At 50.3% G+C, this 12,099-nt stretch overlaps 1 protein-coding gene across 2 annotated transcripts in view; it reads left to right on the top strand.

The window, feature by feature from the left end:
• The first annotated feature begins 6,083 nt into the window (after nt 1–6,083).
• NIPSNAP1 (nipsnap homolog 1) overlaps nt 6,084–12,099 on the top strand; it is a 20,193-nt gene continuing 14,177 nt past the window's right edge. Inside the window, exon 1 of one of the 2 annotated variants that reach the window (XM_008047852.2) lies at nt 6,084–6,243. In XM_008047852.2, coding sequence (XP_008046043.1) covers nt 6,146–6,243 — 98 coding nt within the window. In that variant the 5' untranslated portion in view covers nt 6,084–6,145. The remainder of the gene's footprint in view (nt 6,244–12,099) is intronic. The other variant, XM_021707445.1, reaches the window with a different exon arrangement.

Below are 12,099 nucleotides of genomic sequence, written 5' to 3'. Positions count from 1 at the left end.
CCAAGTTGCCCAGGCGGGTCTCGAACCTACGGGCTCAGGCAATCCACTCACCTCAGCCTCCCAAAGCGCGGGATTATAGGTTGAGCCACCAAGCCCGGTTTTTTTTTTTTTTTTTTTTGAGTTGGAGTCTCACTCTGTCACCCAGACTGGAGGGCAATGGCCGCTCCTGGCCACCTCAACCTCGACCTGCTGGGCTCCGGCAATCCTTCCGCCTCAGCCTTCCAAGTAGCGGAGCTACATGTGCGCACTACCACGCCCAGCTAATTTTTTTGATTTATTGTAGAGATGAGGTCTCACCAAGTTGCCCAGGCGGGACTCGAACCCGCGGGCTCAGGCAATCTACTCACCTCGGCCTCCCAAAGTGCTGGGATTACAGGCTGAGCCACTGAACCTGGCCACTTTTTTTTTTTTTTTTTTTTTTTTAGTAGGAGCTTCACTCTGTTGCCCAGGCTGGAGTGTGGTAGCATACTCATGGCCACTGCAGCCTCAACCTGCTGGGCTCAGGTGATTCTTCCACCTCAGCCTTCCAAGTAGCTGGGACTATAGGCATGCCCCACCACGCCCGGCTAATTTTTTGAATTATTGTAGAGATCAGGTCTTGCCAAGTTTCCCAGGCTGATCTTGAACCCCTGGGCTCAGGCAATCCTCTTTGTTTGTTTGTTTGTTTGTTTGAGTTGGAGTCTCAGTCGCCCAGACTGGAGTGCAATAGCCGCTCCCGGCCATCGCAGCCTCGACCTGCTGGACTCCGGCAATCCTTCTACCTCAGCCTTCCAAGTAGCTGGAACTACAAGCCAGCATTACCACGCCCAGCTAGTTTTTTATTTATTGTAGAGATGAGGTCTTGCCAAGTTGCCCAGGCGGGTCTCGAACCCGCGGGCTCAGACAATCCACTCACCTCGGCCTCCCAAAGCGCAGGATTACAGGCTGAGCCACCAAGCCTGGCCTCAGCCAATCCTCTTGCCTCTGCCTCCCAAAGTGCTGGGATTACAGGCGTGAGACACCATACCCAACCTCATACCAATGTCTTGACTGTAACGTTGTGAGAAATTCTGAGCCAGAATCATCCTAACTAACCACCCACTCCAGAATTCCTGACCTACATGAACCGCATGAAATAATAAATGTTGATTGCTTCAAGCTGCTAAGGCTTGGAGTAATTTACTCCACAGTGATTGGAAATGGTCTCATTCCTTATTTGTGGAATTTTCATCGAACTAGTTTGCTGTCCAGAATGCATGGTCCCTGGGGCAGGGAGAGGCTCATACCAGGTGCTCAGTTAACTAGCATTGTAAGTCACTAAGTGACAAAGAAAGCCCAGCTCCCCACCCCTCACCTTCAAGCCAAATACATTTAATTAAGGAAGGAAAAAATTCTGGGATGGCAGGGGTGTGTGTCCTGGGGAGAGAACTAGGGCCATAACTGGGATGACTAGATCTTTCAGTTTCCCTGGGACTGTGGGGTTTCCTGGGTCGGGGGACTTTTAGTGCTTAAACTGAAAAAGTCCAGGATAAACTGGGATACGTTGGTCACCCTAGCTAGGGTTGAGGGGTGGAGGGTTGAAGTTGCCCTTCCAGGCAGCTGCCACAATGTGGTTCATATGGGATGGAAAGGGAGCTCCATCTCCCATCTCTCCTAGTCAGGTGTAGAAGCATACTCCCAGAGTCATCCTGTTTCATTCTCCTGCCCTACCTGGGTGGAGGAGATTGGAAAGTCCTTCTTGGAAATGCCAAGACCCAAAGAAGGAGGCTGCAGGTCTGTCCTCTCATTCTCCCTGCTTCAGAAAGTGGGCAAGGTACCAAGAAACACCAAGGCTTTGGTGAGAGAGAGACCAGCAGGGCCAGTCCCTCCCCATCCACAGGTTCAGCTTCCTGTGGTTTTATTGTCAAATGTTCTCTATCACAAGACCAATGAACTGCTACACAGCCTCTGTTGGCATAATGCAGTGACCAATCACCAAGTGGTCCATTCTTTTGTTAGAAAATTATTCCTTGTACTGAGTGAGAAGCTGCTGCCACATAATCTCCATCCTCCCTTTGACTATATTCATTTATGCTTTTTATTTTTTTTCTTTGAGTTGGAGTCTCACTCTGTCTCCGAGGTTGGAGTGCAGTGTAACGCTCATGGCTGCCACAGCCTCGACCTGCTAGGCTCAGGTGATCCTTCTGCCTCAGCCTTCCAAGTAGCTGGAACCACAGGCATGCGCCACCACGCCCGACTGATTTTTGAGACAAGATCTCGCCATGTTGTTCAGGCTGGTCTTGAATCCCTGAGCTCAGGCAATCCTCTTGCCTCTGCCTCCTAAAGTGCTGAGATTACAGGAGTGAGCCACTGCACCTGGCCAGCTTTTTAGAGATAAGGGTCTTGCTGTTTTGTCTCGGCTGATCTCAAACTCCTGGGCTCAACTAGTCCTCCTGCCTCGGCCTCCCAAGTGGCTGAAATTACAAGCATGAACTTGGCTCCACTGAATTTTATAATGAGAAATTCACTTCTTTCATTTATTTATTTATTGTTTTTGAGTTGGAGTCTCACTCTGTTGCCCAGACTGGAGTGCAGTGGCCGCTCCCGGTCACCGCAGCCTCGACCTTCTGGGCTCTGGCGATCCTTCTGCTTCGGCCTTCTGAGTAGCTGGAACTACAGGCACACGCTACCACGCCTTACTAATTTTTTGATTTTTATTGTAGAGATGAGATCTCGCCAAGTTGCCCAGACGGGTCTTGAACCCACGGGCTCAGGCAATCCACTCACCTCAGCCTCCCAAAGCGTGGGATTACAGGTTGAGCCACCGAGCCTGGCTTTTTTTATTTTATTTAAATTTTTTTTTTTTTTTTTTTTTTTTTTTTTTTTTTGAGTTGGAGTCTTACTCTGTCACCCGGACTGGAGTGCAATGGCCGCTCCCAGCCACCTTGACCTGCTGGGCTCCGGCGATCCTTCCACCTCAGCCTTCTGAGTAGCCGGAATTATAGGCAGGAGCTACCACGCCCGGCTGATTTTTTTATTTATTGTAGAGATGAGGTCTCTCGCTGCCCAAGCGGGTCTCAAACCCGCGGGCTCAGGCAATTCACTCACCTCAGCCTCCCAAGGCACAGGATTACTGGCTGAGCCATCGAGCCCAGCTGCAGAAATTCACTTCTTTCAGATCGCTGTGGTAATCTGGGACTGGTTGTGTCTCTGACACCTATGTGCTTTACCTTGTAACCACAGGAGCTAAAATGTAGCATCTACATTGTTGTTTTCATTGCATTTCTAAAAATTTGCATAACATTGGTTGGAGCAGTGGCTCACGTGCCGATAATTCTAGCACTCTGGGAGGCCGAGGTGAGAGGATTGCCTGAGCCCGCGGGTTCGAGACCAGCCTGGGCAGCAAGACCTCATGTCTACAATAAATTAAAAAAAATCAGCTGGGCGTGGTAGCGCATGCGTGTAATTCTGACTACTTGGAAGGCTGAGGCGGAAGGATCACCAGAGCCCAGCAGGTCGAGGCTGTGGTGGCCGGGAGCGGCCACTGCACTCCAGTCTGGGTGACAGAGTGAGACTCCAACTCAAAAAAAAAAAAAAATTGTATAATATTGCATTTATTTTTATGGTTCTTCCTGTTTATGATAATTGATTCTGATTTTCCATTTATCACAATGATACACAATTTCCTTTTAAATAAATCACACAGCTGGGCTCAGTGGCTCAACCCATAATCCCGCGCCTTGGGAGGCTGAGGTGAGTGGCTGAGGTGAGTGGATTGCCTGAGCCCGCGGGTTCGAGACCCGCCTGGGCAGCGAGACCTCATCTCTACAATAAATCAAAAAATCAGCTGGGCATGGTAGCGCGTGCCTGTAGTTCTGGCTACTGGAAGGCTGAGGTGGAAGGATCGCCAGAGCCCAGCAGGCCAAGGCTGCGGTGGCCCGGTGCGGCCACTGCACTCCAGTCTGGGTGACAGAATGAGGCTCCAACTCACAAAAAAAAAAAAAGAAAGAAAAAAAAGAAAGAAAAAAAAATCACACAAATAATTACACGCTTATTGTGGCAATTTTAGAAAACACAAGAAAAATTTATTGTTCAAACCTAATTTCCTTATAGAAGTCATCACAGATACTCAAAGTCTATACAGAACCTCCCTTCTCCTCCCATGCCCCATTATAAATCTACTACATACTTTGTTGCTGTTGTTTGTTTGTTTTTTGAGTTTGAGTCTCACTCCGTTGCCCAGGCTGGAGTGCAGTGGCACGCTTACCACCACCCCAGCGACGACCTGCTGGGCCCCGGTGATCCTTCCACTTCAGCCTTCCAAGTAGCCGGAACTGTAGGTACACACTACCACGCCTGGCTAATTTTTTGATTTATTGTAGAGACAAGGTCTCACCATGTTGCCCGAGTTGGTCTTGAACCCATAGGTTTAGCCACAGGTTCAGGCAAGCCTTGGCCTCCCAAAGTGCTGGGATTACAGATTTGAGCCACTGAGCCTGGACTATGTATGTTTGTTTTTTAGGGCAGTCTTACTCTGTCACTCAAGCTGGAGTGCAGTGGCACACTCTTGGCTCAATGTAACCCGGAAATCCAGGACTGAAGCAATAATTTTACCTCAGCTTCTAGTGTAGCTAGAACTACAGGCCCCCCCCACCACACCTGGCTAATTTTTAAATTTTTTATAGAGATGAAGTCTCACTATATTGTCCAGGGCAGTCTTGAATTCCTGGACTCAAGCAATCCTCCCACCTCAGCTTCCCAGAATGTTGGGATTACAGGTGTCATCTACCTTGCCCTGCCTTCTGTTTTTTGAAATTAAAATTTTATCTTTCCACATACTTCTTCATAGCTTCTATCACAATTGGCAAAACATTTTGGTGCATAAGTTTCACTTATTCAGTAAATATTTAATCTTTTTTTTTTTTGAGATGGGCTCTCACTTTGTTGCGAAGGTTGGAGTGCATGCAGGGCTCACCACAGCCTCGATCTCCCGGGCTCAGGGGACCCTTCCACTTCAGTCTCCCGTGTAGCTGGGACTACAGGCGCGTGCCACCATGCTGGCTAATTTTTAAAAAATTTTTTGTAGAAATGAGGTCTTGCTGTGTTGCCTAGGCTGGTCTTGAACTCCTGGACTCAAGCAATCTTCTCACCTCAGTCTCCCAAAGTGCTGGAATTACAGGCATAAGCCACTGCTGCTGGTTGTATTCAGCAAATATTTAATGTGTCACACAGGAAAGGTGGAGGAAGGAAGGGGCTCAAAATCAGTGGTGATTTGATTTTCTCTTCCACCAAGCCTTAACTCCTAAGAGGGCTGGGGTTTGTTTTGCTTGCCTTTGGTGCCGTAGAGGTCATCACAGGGCCTGGCCAGGCATACTCAGTATTTGCGAAAGGAATCAGGAAATTAAAGCCTGCCCTCCACTCCCTCATCCCAAGGACACCAGGAGGGAACCACCAATCAGTGGGTGGGCATTCTTTTGGAAAGCGTGTCCCTGCCACTTTGGAGGCCATAAGTTCCCTAGGCCTCCTGTGGGTCTGCGAGACCCCCATTCCAGCTGATTTTTGTGATCTGGGGATTGTGGGTTAGTTCTGAGGGCGGGCAAAAAAGCTGGGCCGGGCGAAAGAGGCTCCAAGAGGCTCAGGCAGAGAAGGTAGAGAGGGATGAAAAGGGAGAATTCTGGAAATGGTGGAGAGAAAGTGTACCTGTGGCCAGAGCCTTGCTCCCCTGTCTTGTAGGGAGTTCGTTCTTTTGATAATGTGACAAAGCGTGCCAGTGGGTGCTTTTCTCCAGAGAAACACACGGGCGCACATAACTTTGTACACGGTTTCAGGGGGCTTTCTGCTCTTTTGCTGCTCATCCTCTAAAAGCCCTGTTAAGGACCGCTGGTAATCATTTTTCGATGCTCCCATCGTACCGAGGTGGATCCTGAGGCCCAGAGTGGGCAAAGGGTTTGCTCAAGGTCACAGAGTGAATCAGTAGCAGAGCTGCAAGGGCCAAGAGGACAAAAACTTCGACTTCCCTCCAGCATCTGCTGAATTGGGGGTTGCCCAGGGGCAACGCCCACGGTCACCGCCCACCTGGCTGGCTGCCGAGAGAGGAGGGCGCGCCGGCGGGGCGGGGCTTACTCACGCCCCGCCTCCCCGCCCGGGTTCGGGGGCGGGGCCTTCCTGCAACCTTTGCCGCTCCAACATGGCTCCGCGGCTGTGCAGCATCTCTGCGGCGGCACGGCGGTGGCTGGGGGGTCCAGGGCCCCATGCTGGGGATGGAGCTACTGCGGCTGCGGCGCGGTGAGAGCCTGACCGGGTGGAGGCGGACGCGCGCGGTGGGGTTGCAGGGGCGAAGGCCAGGGTCTGGGCTGGGGGGAGGGGTTCACACTCCTCCCTTGGAATCTGGGGGTGAGAGGCGGAACCGAGATTGAGGCCTAGGGAGGGGTCTGGGCAAAGAATCGGGGAGGTGAGAAAGGTATAGACAGGGTCTTTGTCCCGGCGAGGACCTGGGTCTGGGCAGAGAATGAAAGATGGTGAGAGGGGCCTGGGTCCTAGAGAGTGGCGGGGGCAAAGGACAGGAGTGGCCACTTTCCCAGGGCTTGGCCTGTGATTTAGCACCCACTAGGGGCTTCTGGGAGATTGAGTGCCTTCCCCGGCAAGTTCTGGGGAGAAGATCTGAGGGCAGAGGAGCAGTGGGGGATCCCCAGGGGCCATAGGTGCACAGACCCTTTGCTTCCCCACCCAGAACTGTACAGGTGGAGGCCTGAGAGGGGAAGGGAGTTTTCCAAAGTCACTCCCTGCTGTGTGGTGGCAGCACTGAATCTGGGACCCAGGTCTTCTGATGCACCGTGCACTTTGCACCACAACTGGTGGCCTCCTGGGAGAGAAGGCTGGCTGGGCATGTGTCTGGCCTGAGCATTTGTTTGGGCCCTGCTGTGGGCTGAGGCAGGGCTTTGACTCTCTGACCCTGGGTGGACCCTTGCTTTTCCATCTCCCATCTTTGCTATCATCACCCTATATGCTTGTCTCACTAGACCATAATCTCATTTTTCTCTGTTTCCCCAGCCTTCCACCCCCGCAGGGCTTAGGACAGTGTATGCTCAAAGAATATTTGCCAAAGAAGTGAGGCTACCTGTTCCCTACCTGTGGAAAGGAAGCAGGCATCCCTCCTGCCCTGCAGCCCAGGAGTGAAGCTGCAGAGTTCTGTTAGGGCGTACCATGCGATAATAGAACATGGTGCAGTGGGGCTTTTGGGTAGCTGGGAAAGAGGAGTGGGCATATGCCCTCCCATTTGGACTTCCCAATAATTAGGAAGAAAGCTGACATTGTGGAAAGAGTCTGGAGTTTGCCTGGCCCCAGCAAATTTTAACAGCCTTCCTGGGTAGGATGACTGTGGCAAGTCATTTGACCTCTTCAAGCATTAGGTTCCTTAACTGTAAAATGGGAGTGATAAAATAGGGTGTACTTGGGACACTGTGGCTCACACCTCTAATTCCAGCACTTTGGGAGGTGGAGACGAGAGGATTGCCTGTGCCCAGGGGTTTGAGACCAGCCTGGGCAACTTGACAAGAACTCATCTTTCCAGTGAACAAAACATTACCATGGTGGTGTGTGTCTATAATTCCAGCCGCTTGGAAGGCTGTGGTGGCAGGATCGTCTGACCACCCAGCAGGTCAAGGCTGCTGTGGATGTGAGCATGCCATTGCACTCCAACCTGGGCGACAGAGTGAGACTCTGATTCAAAAAAACCCAAAATAAAACAAAAAACAGGGTGTGTCTCATAGGGTTGTTGAGGATTAGAGGGGCCATGGTTGTGAGGTGTCTAACACTAGCAACAACCTTTGACTCTTTCCCAAGCCTATGTCCCCAGCAATTTCTGCAAGAGATCCACTTAATGTCAGGGCTAAAAGATCCCTGGGAAGATCATCTTTTTTTTTTTGAGTTGGAGTCTCACTTTGTCGCCCAGACTGGAGTGCAGTGGCCACTCCTGGCCACCGCAGCCTCAACCTGCTGGGATCCGGTGATCCTTCCGCCTCAGCCTTACGTAGCAGGAACTACAGGCGCGCGCTACCACGCCTGGCTGATTTTTGATTTTTACTGTAGAGATGAGGTCTTGTCAAGTTGCCCAGGCAGGTCTCAAACCCCCGGGCTCAGGCAATTCACTCACCTCAGTCTCCCAAGGCGTGGGATTATAGGCTGAGCCACTGAGCCCTGCAGGAACATCATCTTTTATGAGCTCCTTATTTTCCAGATGAAGAAATTGAAGCTTAGGGAAGGGACAGAATCAGTCGGTGGTAGAACCATTTGTGTAGCAAATAACCAGAGGCCACAAAAGGAATGTGGGGCTTAGAAGCAGCCTGGTGTTCCTTACTCAGTAACCCCGTATAAGTCACTGAACCTCTGTCAGCCTTGGTTCCTTCTGGGTAAAGTGGAGATGGTGATCCCTGCTTGGTGTTTTTCACAGGATTGCTGTGAAGTCATTTGGATTAATATTTATGAAGTTGGCAGCAGACATCAGACCTTCTTGCTGATGTCCTGCCTGTTGTGTCCTTCACAACGTATCTTTCCTTTAATGAATCTACCTTTCTTAGTTCATAATTGTCTTGGTGAATATTTTCACCTCCCGTGACTCCAGCCATGCCATTCCCAGCGTACCATGCACACGTTGACCACAGATCTCCCTTCCAGGGCATAGTTTCACATAATGTTGCCTTGTCCCAACCTCCATGCTGACTTGGTAGAAGCTGCCATAGAAAACCTGAGCAGGAAATTAAGTATCTACTGTAAATTACAAAGAGGTCCTAAAAACTAAATAATAAAATGTGTCAGTTTCATTTAAAAAAAATGTATGAAGTTCCTCAATGACTGCTTTGCAGTTACTTATGCCTCAGTTCTACACTGGATGCCTGGGAACATTCCCTCTTGTTGCCTCTCAGGCTGCCTCATATCTCTCCGGAGTCACTAGTAGGGACAGCAACAGCCTTTCTCGTCACTGAATTTGGGGGCAATGAGGCTGCTGGGGTGAGGGCAGAATGTGGGCTTTGAAATCAGATAGGCCGGGCTCTTGACTCAGCCTGTAATTCCACCACTTTGGGAGGCCAAGGCAAGTGCATTGCCTGAGCCCACGGGTTCGAGACCCGCCTGGGCAACTTGGCGAGACCTCATCTCTACAATAAATCAAAACTAGCCGGGCGTGGTAGTGTGCGCTTATAGTTCCAGCTACTTGGAAGGCTGAGGCAGAAGGATTGCTGTAGTCAAGCAGGTCGAGGCTGCAGTAGCCGGGAGTGTGCCACGGCACTCCAGCCTGGGCAGCAGAGTGAGACTCCAATTCAAAAAAAAAAAAAAAGAACAAAGTTTATAGTATCCAGCACATAAATCTATAATGTTCTGGAGCAGGTTTACGTAGGGAGGTATTGAGACTGTTGGTCTCCAAGCAGTGCAAATGTATCATCTATAATAAGTTTTCCTAAGGAGAGACTGAAAAAGTGGCTGTGAGTGGTGGCTCATGCCTGTAATCCTAGCACTTTCAGAGGCTAAGGCAGGAGGATTGCTTGAGCCCTGGAGTTCTTGGTGGCATAGGCCTGTAGTTGTAGCTACTCAGAAGACTGAGGAAGAAGGATTGCCTGAGCCTAGGAGGTAGAGGTAGCAGTGAGGCATCATTGCATCATGCACTCCAGCCTGGGTGATAGGGTATGACCCCAACTAAAAAACGAAAAAATAAAAATAGAGACTGAAAAGTCCTTATGTGGGACAAATATTTATTGAGTAGCTCCCATCCGAAAGCACTGTGCTGGGTACTCTGGGGATGGCAGGACATGAGTTAGTAGTTTCGGGGACAGCTGAGGGAACATATCCATGTGAAAATGATGGTAGGGTTGAATAGGAGGTATGAGAGATGTGGGAAGAGGCTGGACAGATCAAGCTGAGGGAGACCACACAGATTGGACAAAGCTGTATTATGTTTTTTGGGGCCCAAGAGGCATTTTAATTATTTTTTTTCCAAGTCAGTGTCTCACTCTGTCACCCAGGCTGGAATGCAGTGACGTGATCAAGGCTCACCATAGCCTGGACCTGGGCTTGGCGAACCTTCCACCTCAGCCTTCCAAGTAGCTGAAACTATAAGCATGCACCAGCTGGCTCAGTGGCTCAGCCTGTAATCCCGCGCTTTGGGAGGCTGAGGTGAGTGGATTGCCTGAGCCCGCAGTTCAAGACCGGCCTGGCCAACTTGGCAAGACCTCATCTCTACAATAAATCAAAAAATTAGCTGGGCGTGGTAGCGCGCCTGTAGTTCCAGCTACTTGGAAGGCTGAGGCTGAAGGATCGCCGGCGCCCAGCAGGTCGAGGCTGCAGTGGTCGGGAGCAGCCACTGCACTCCAGTCTGGGTAACAGAGTGAGACTCCAACTCAAAAAAAAATAAAAGAATGTTAGGTAAGAATACTGTAGGGGTATTAGCTGCACTGCCACCAGATCCTTTCTCTAAAAGCTCCATTCTGTGACCTCTATTTTACAGATGAAAAATGAGGCTTAGAAAGATGAAGTTGAGCTGGGATTTGAATCCAGTTTTTTCCAGAACCTGTGCTCTTAAGCATTAATTCTGCTTGTGGTTTGGGGGATGGAAAGAGCCCAGAACAACAGGTGTGTGCTATCATGCCTGGATAATTTTTTGATTTATTGTAGAGACAAGGTCTCGCCAAGTTGCTTGGGTAGGTCTCGAACCCGTGGCTCAGGTAATCCACTCACCTCCCAAAGTGCTGGGATTATAGGCTGAGCCTCTTAGCCTGGCCTGGGATCTTTGATAACAAATCCCTTCTTGGATTTTCTCTGTAGAAAAAAAATATAGCCGGGCTCGGTGGCTCAGCCTGTAATTCCAGGGCTTTGGGAGGCTGAAGTGAGTGGATTGCTGAGCCCCCGGGTTCAAGACCCACCTGGGCAACTTGGCGAGACCTCATCTCTACAATAAATCAAAAATTAGCTGGGCATGGTAGTGCGTGCCTGTAGTTCCAGCTACTTGGAAGGCTGAGGCGGAAGGATCGCCAGAGCCCAGCAGGTCGAGGCTGCGGTGGCTGGGAGTGGCCACTGCACTCCAGTCTGGGAGACAGAGTGAGTCTCTAACTCAAAAAAAAGGAAAAAGAAAAAAATATATATATGTGTGTATAAGGGTTTCTCTCTGTTGTCCTGGCTGGACTGCAGTGGTGTGATCATAGTTCACTGTAACCTTGAACTCCTGGGCTCAAGTGATCCTCTTGCCTTAGTCTCCTGGGTAGCTGGGACTATGTGTACGCGCCACCATGCCTGGCTAATTTTTATTTTATTTTTGTAGAGATGGGGGTCTTGCTATGTTACCCAGGCTGGTCTCAAACTCCTGGCCTCAAGCAATCCTCCTGCCTTGGCCTCCCAAATCCCTTGGATTACAGGTGTGAGGTCCATGCTCAGCCTAGAAAAGACCTGTAGAGATGGGCTGCTCTGCCCCACTCTGTTGACAGAAGAGGAAACTGAGCCCTGTAAGCAGGAAGAATTAGAGAGCAATGGGGAGAGATGGGAGTCCATCAGAGATCCTAGGTTCCCCTTCCACCACCCAGCATTCCAGCCCTCAGTTTCTCTCTTCAGGGCTGGCCACTTGGCTGTTTATCTTGGTCAGTATTGATGTTAATAAATTACTGGAAGCTTAGTCCTGGAGCAAAGGTCTTGGCTGACAAATAGTAGGAGCTGCTCTTTTCCCTACCACCACCCTCTCCAGGGAAGCAGCCCCTTAAGTTGAAACCAAAGGTCAAGTCCCTCAGGGCTCCCTGAAGTTGGGGACTGGCTTTCCAGGAAAGAGCTCTAGGTTGGCTCTTGCCTCAGCTCTGCCCTCTGATTTGCTGTGACCTTGGAGTTCCTTAAACTCCCTGAGCTTCTTTCCATTTTATCCTCTTGAGAATGGGGACATTAATAGTCCCTGCACTCTAAGATTAAGATTATTGCATAGAAGCCGGGCTTGGTGGCTCAGCCTGTAATCCCACGCCTTGGGGAGGCTGAGGTGAGTGGATTGCCTGAGCCTGCGGATTTGAGACCCACCTGGGCAGGCGAGACCTCATCTCTACAATAAAATCAAAAAAGTAGCTGGGCGTGGTAGCGTGCGCCTGTAATTCCGGCTACTCGGAAGGCTGAGGCAGAAGG

The sequence above is a fragment of the Carlito syrichta genome, unplaced genomic scaffold (genome assembly GCF_000164805.1).
Source record: "Carlito syrichta isolate Samal-C Ts95f unplaced genomic scaffold, Tarsius_syrichta-2.0.1 Scaffold117975, whole genome shotgun sequence".
NCBI lineage: Eukaryota > Metazoa > Chordata > Mammalia > Primates > Tarsiidae > Carlito > Carlito syrichta.
The sequence above is the reverse complement of the archived record's forward strand: the minus strand, read 5'-3'. Positions and strand labels throughout refer to the sequence as shown.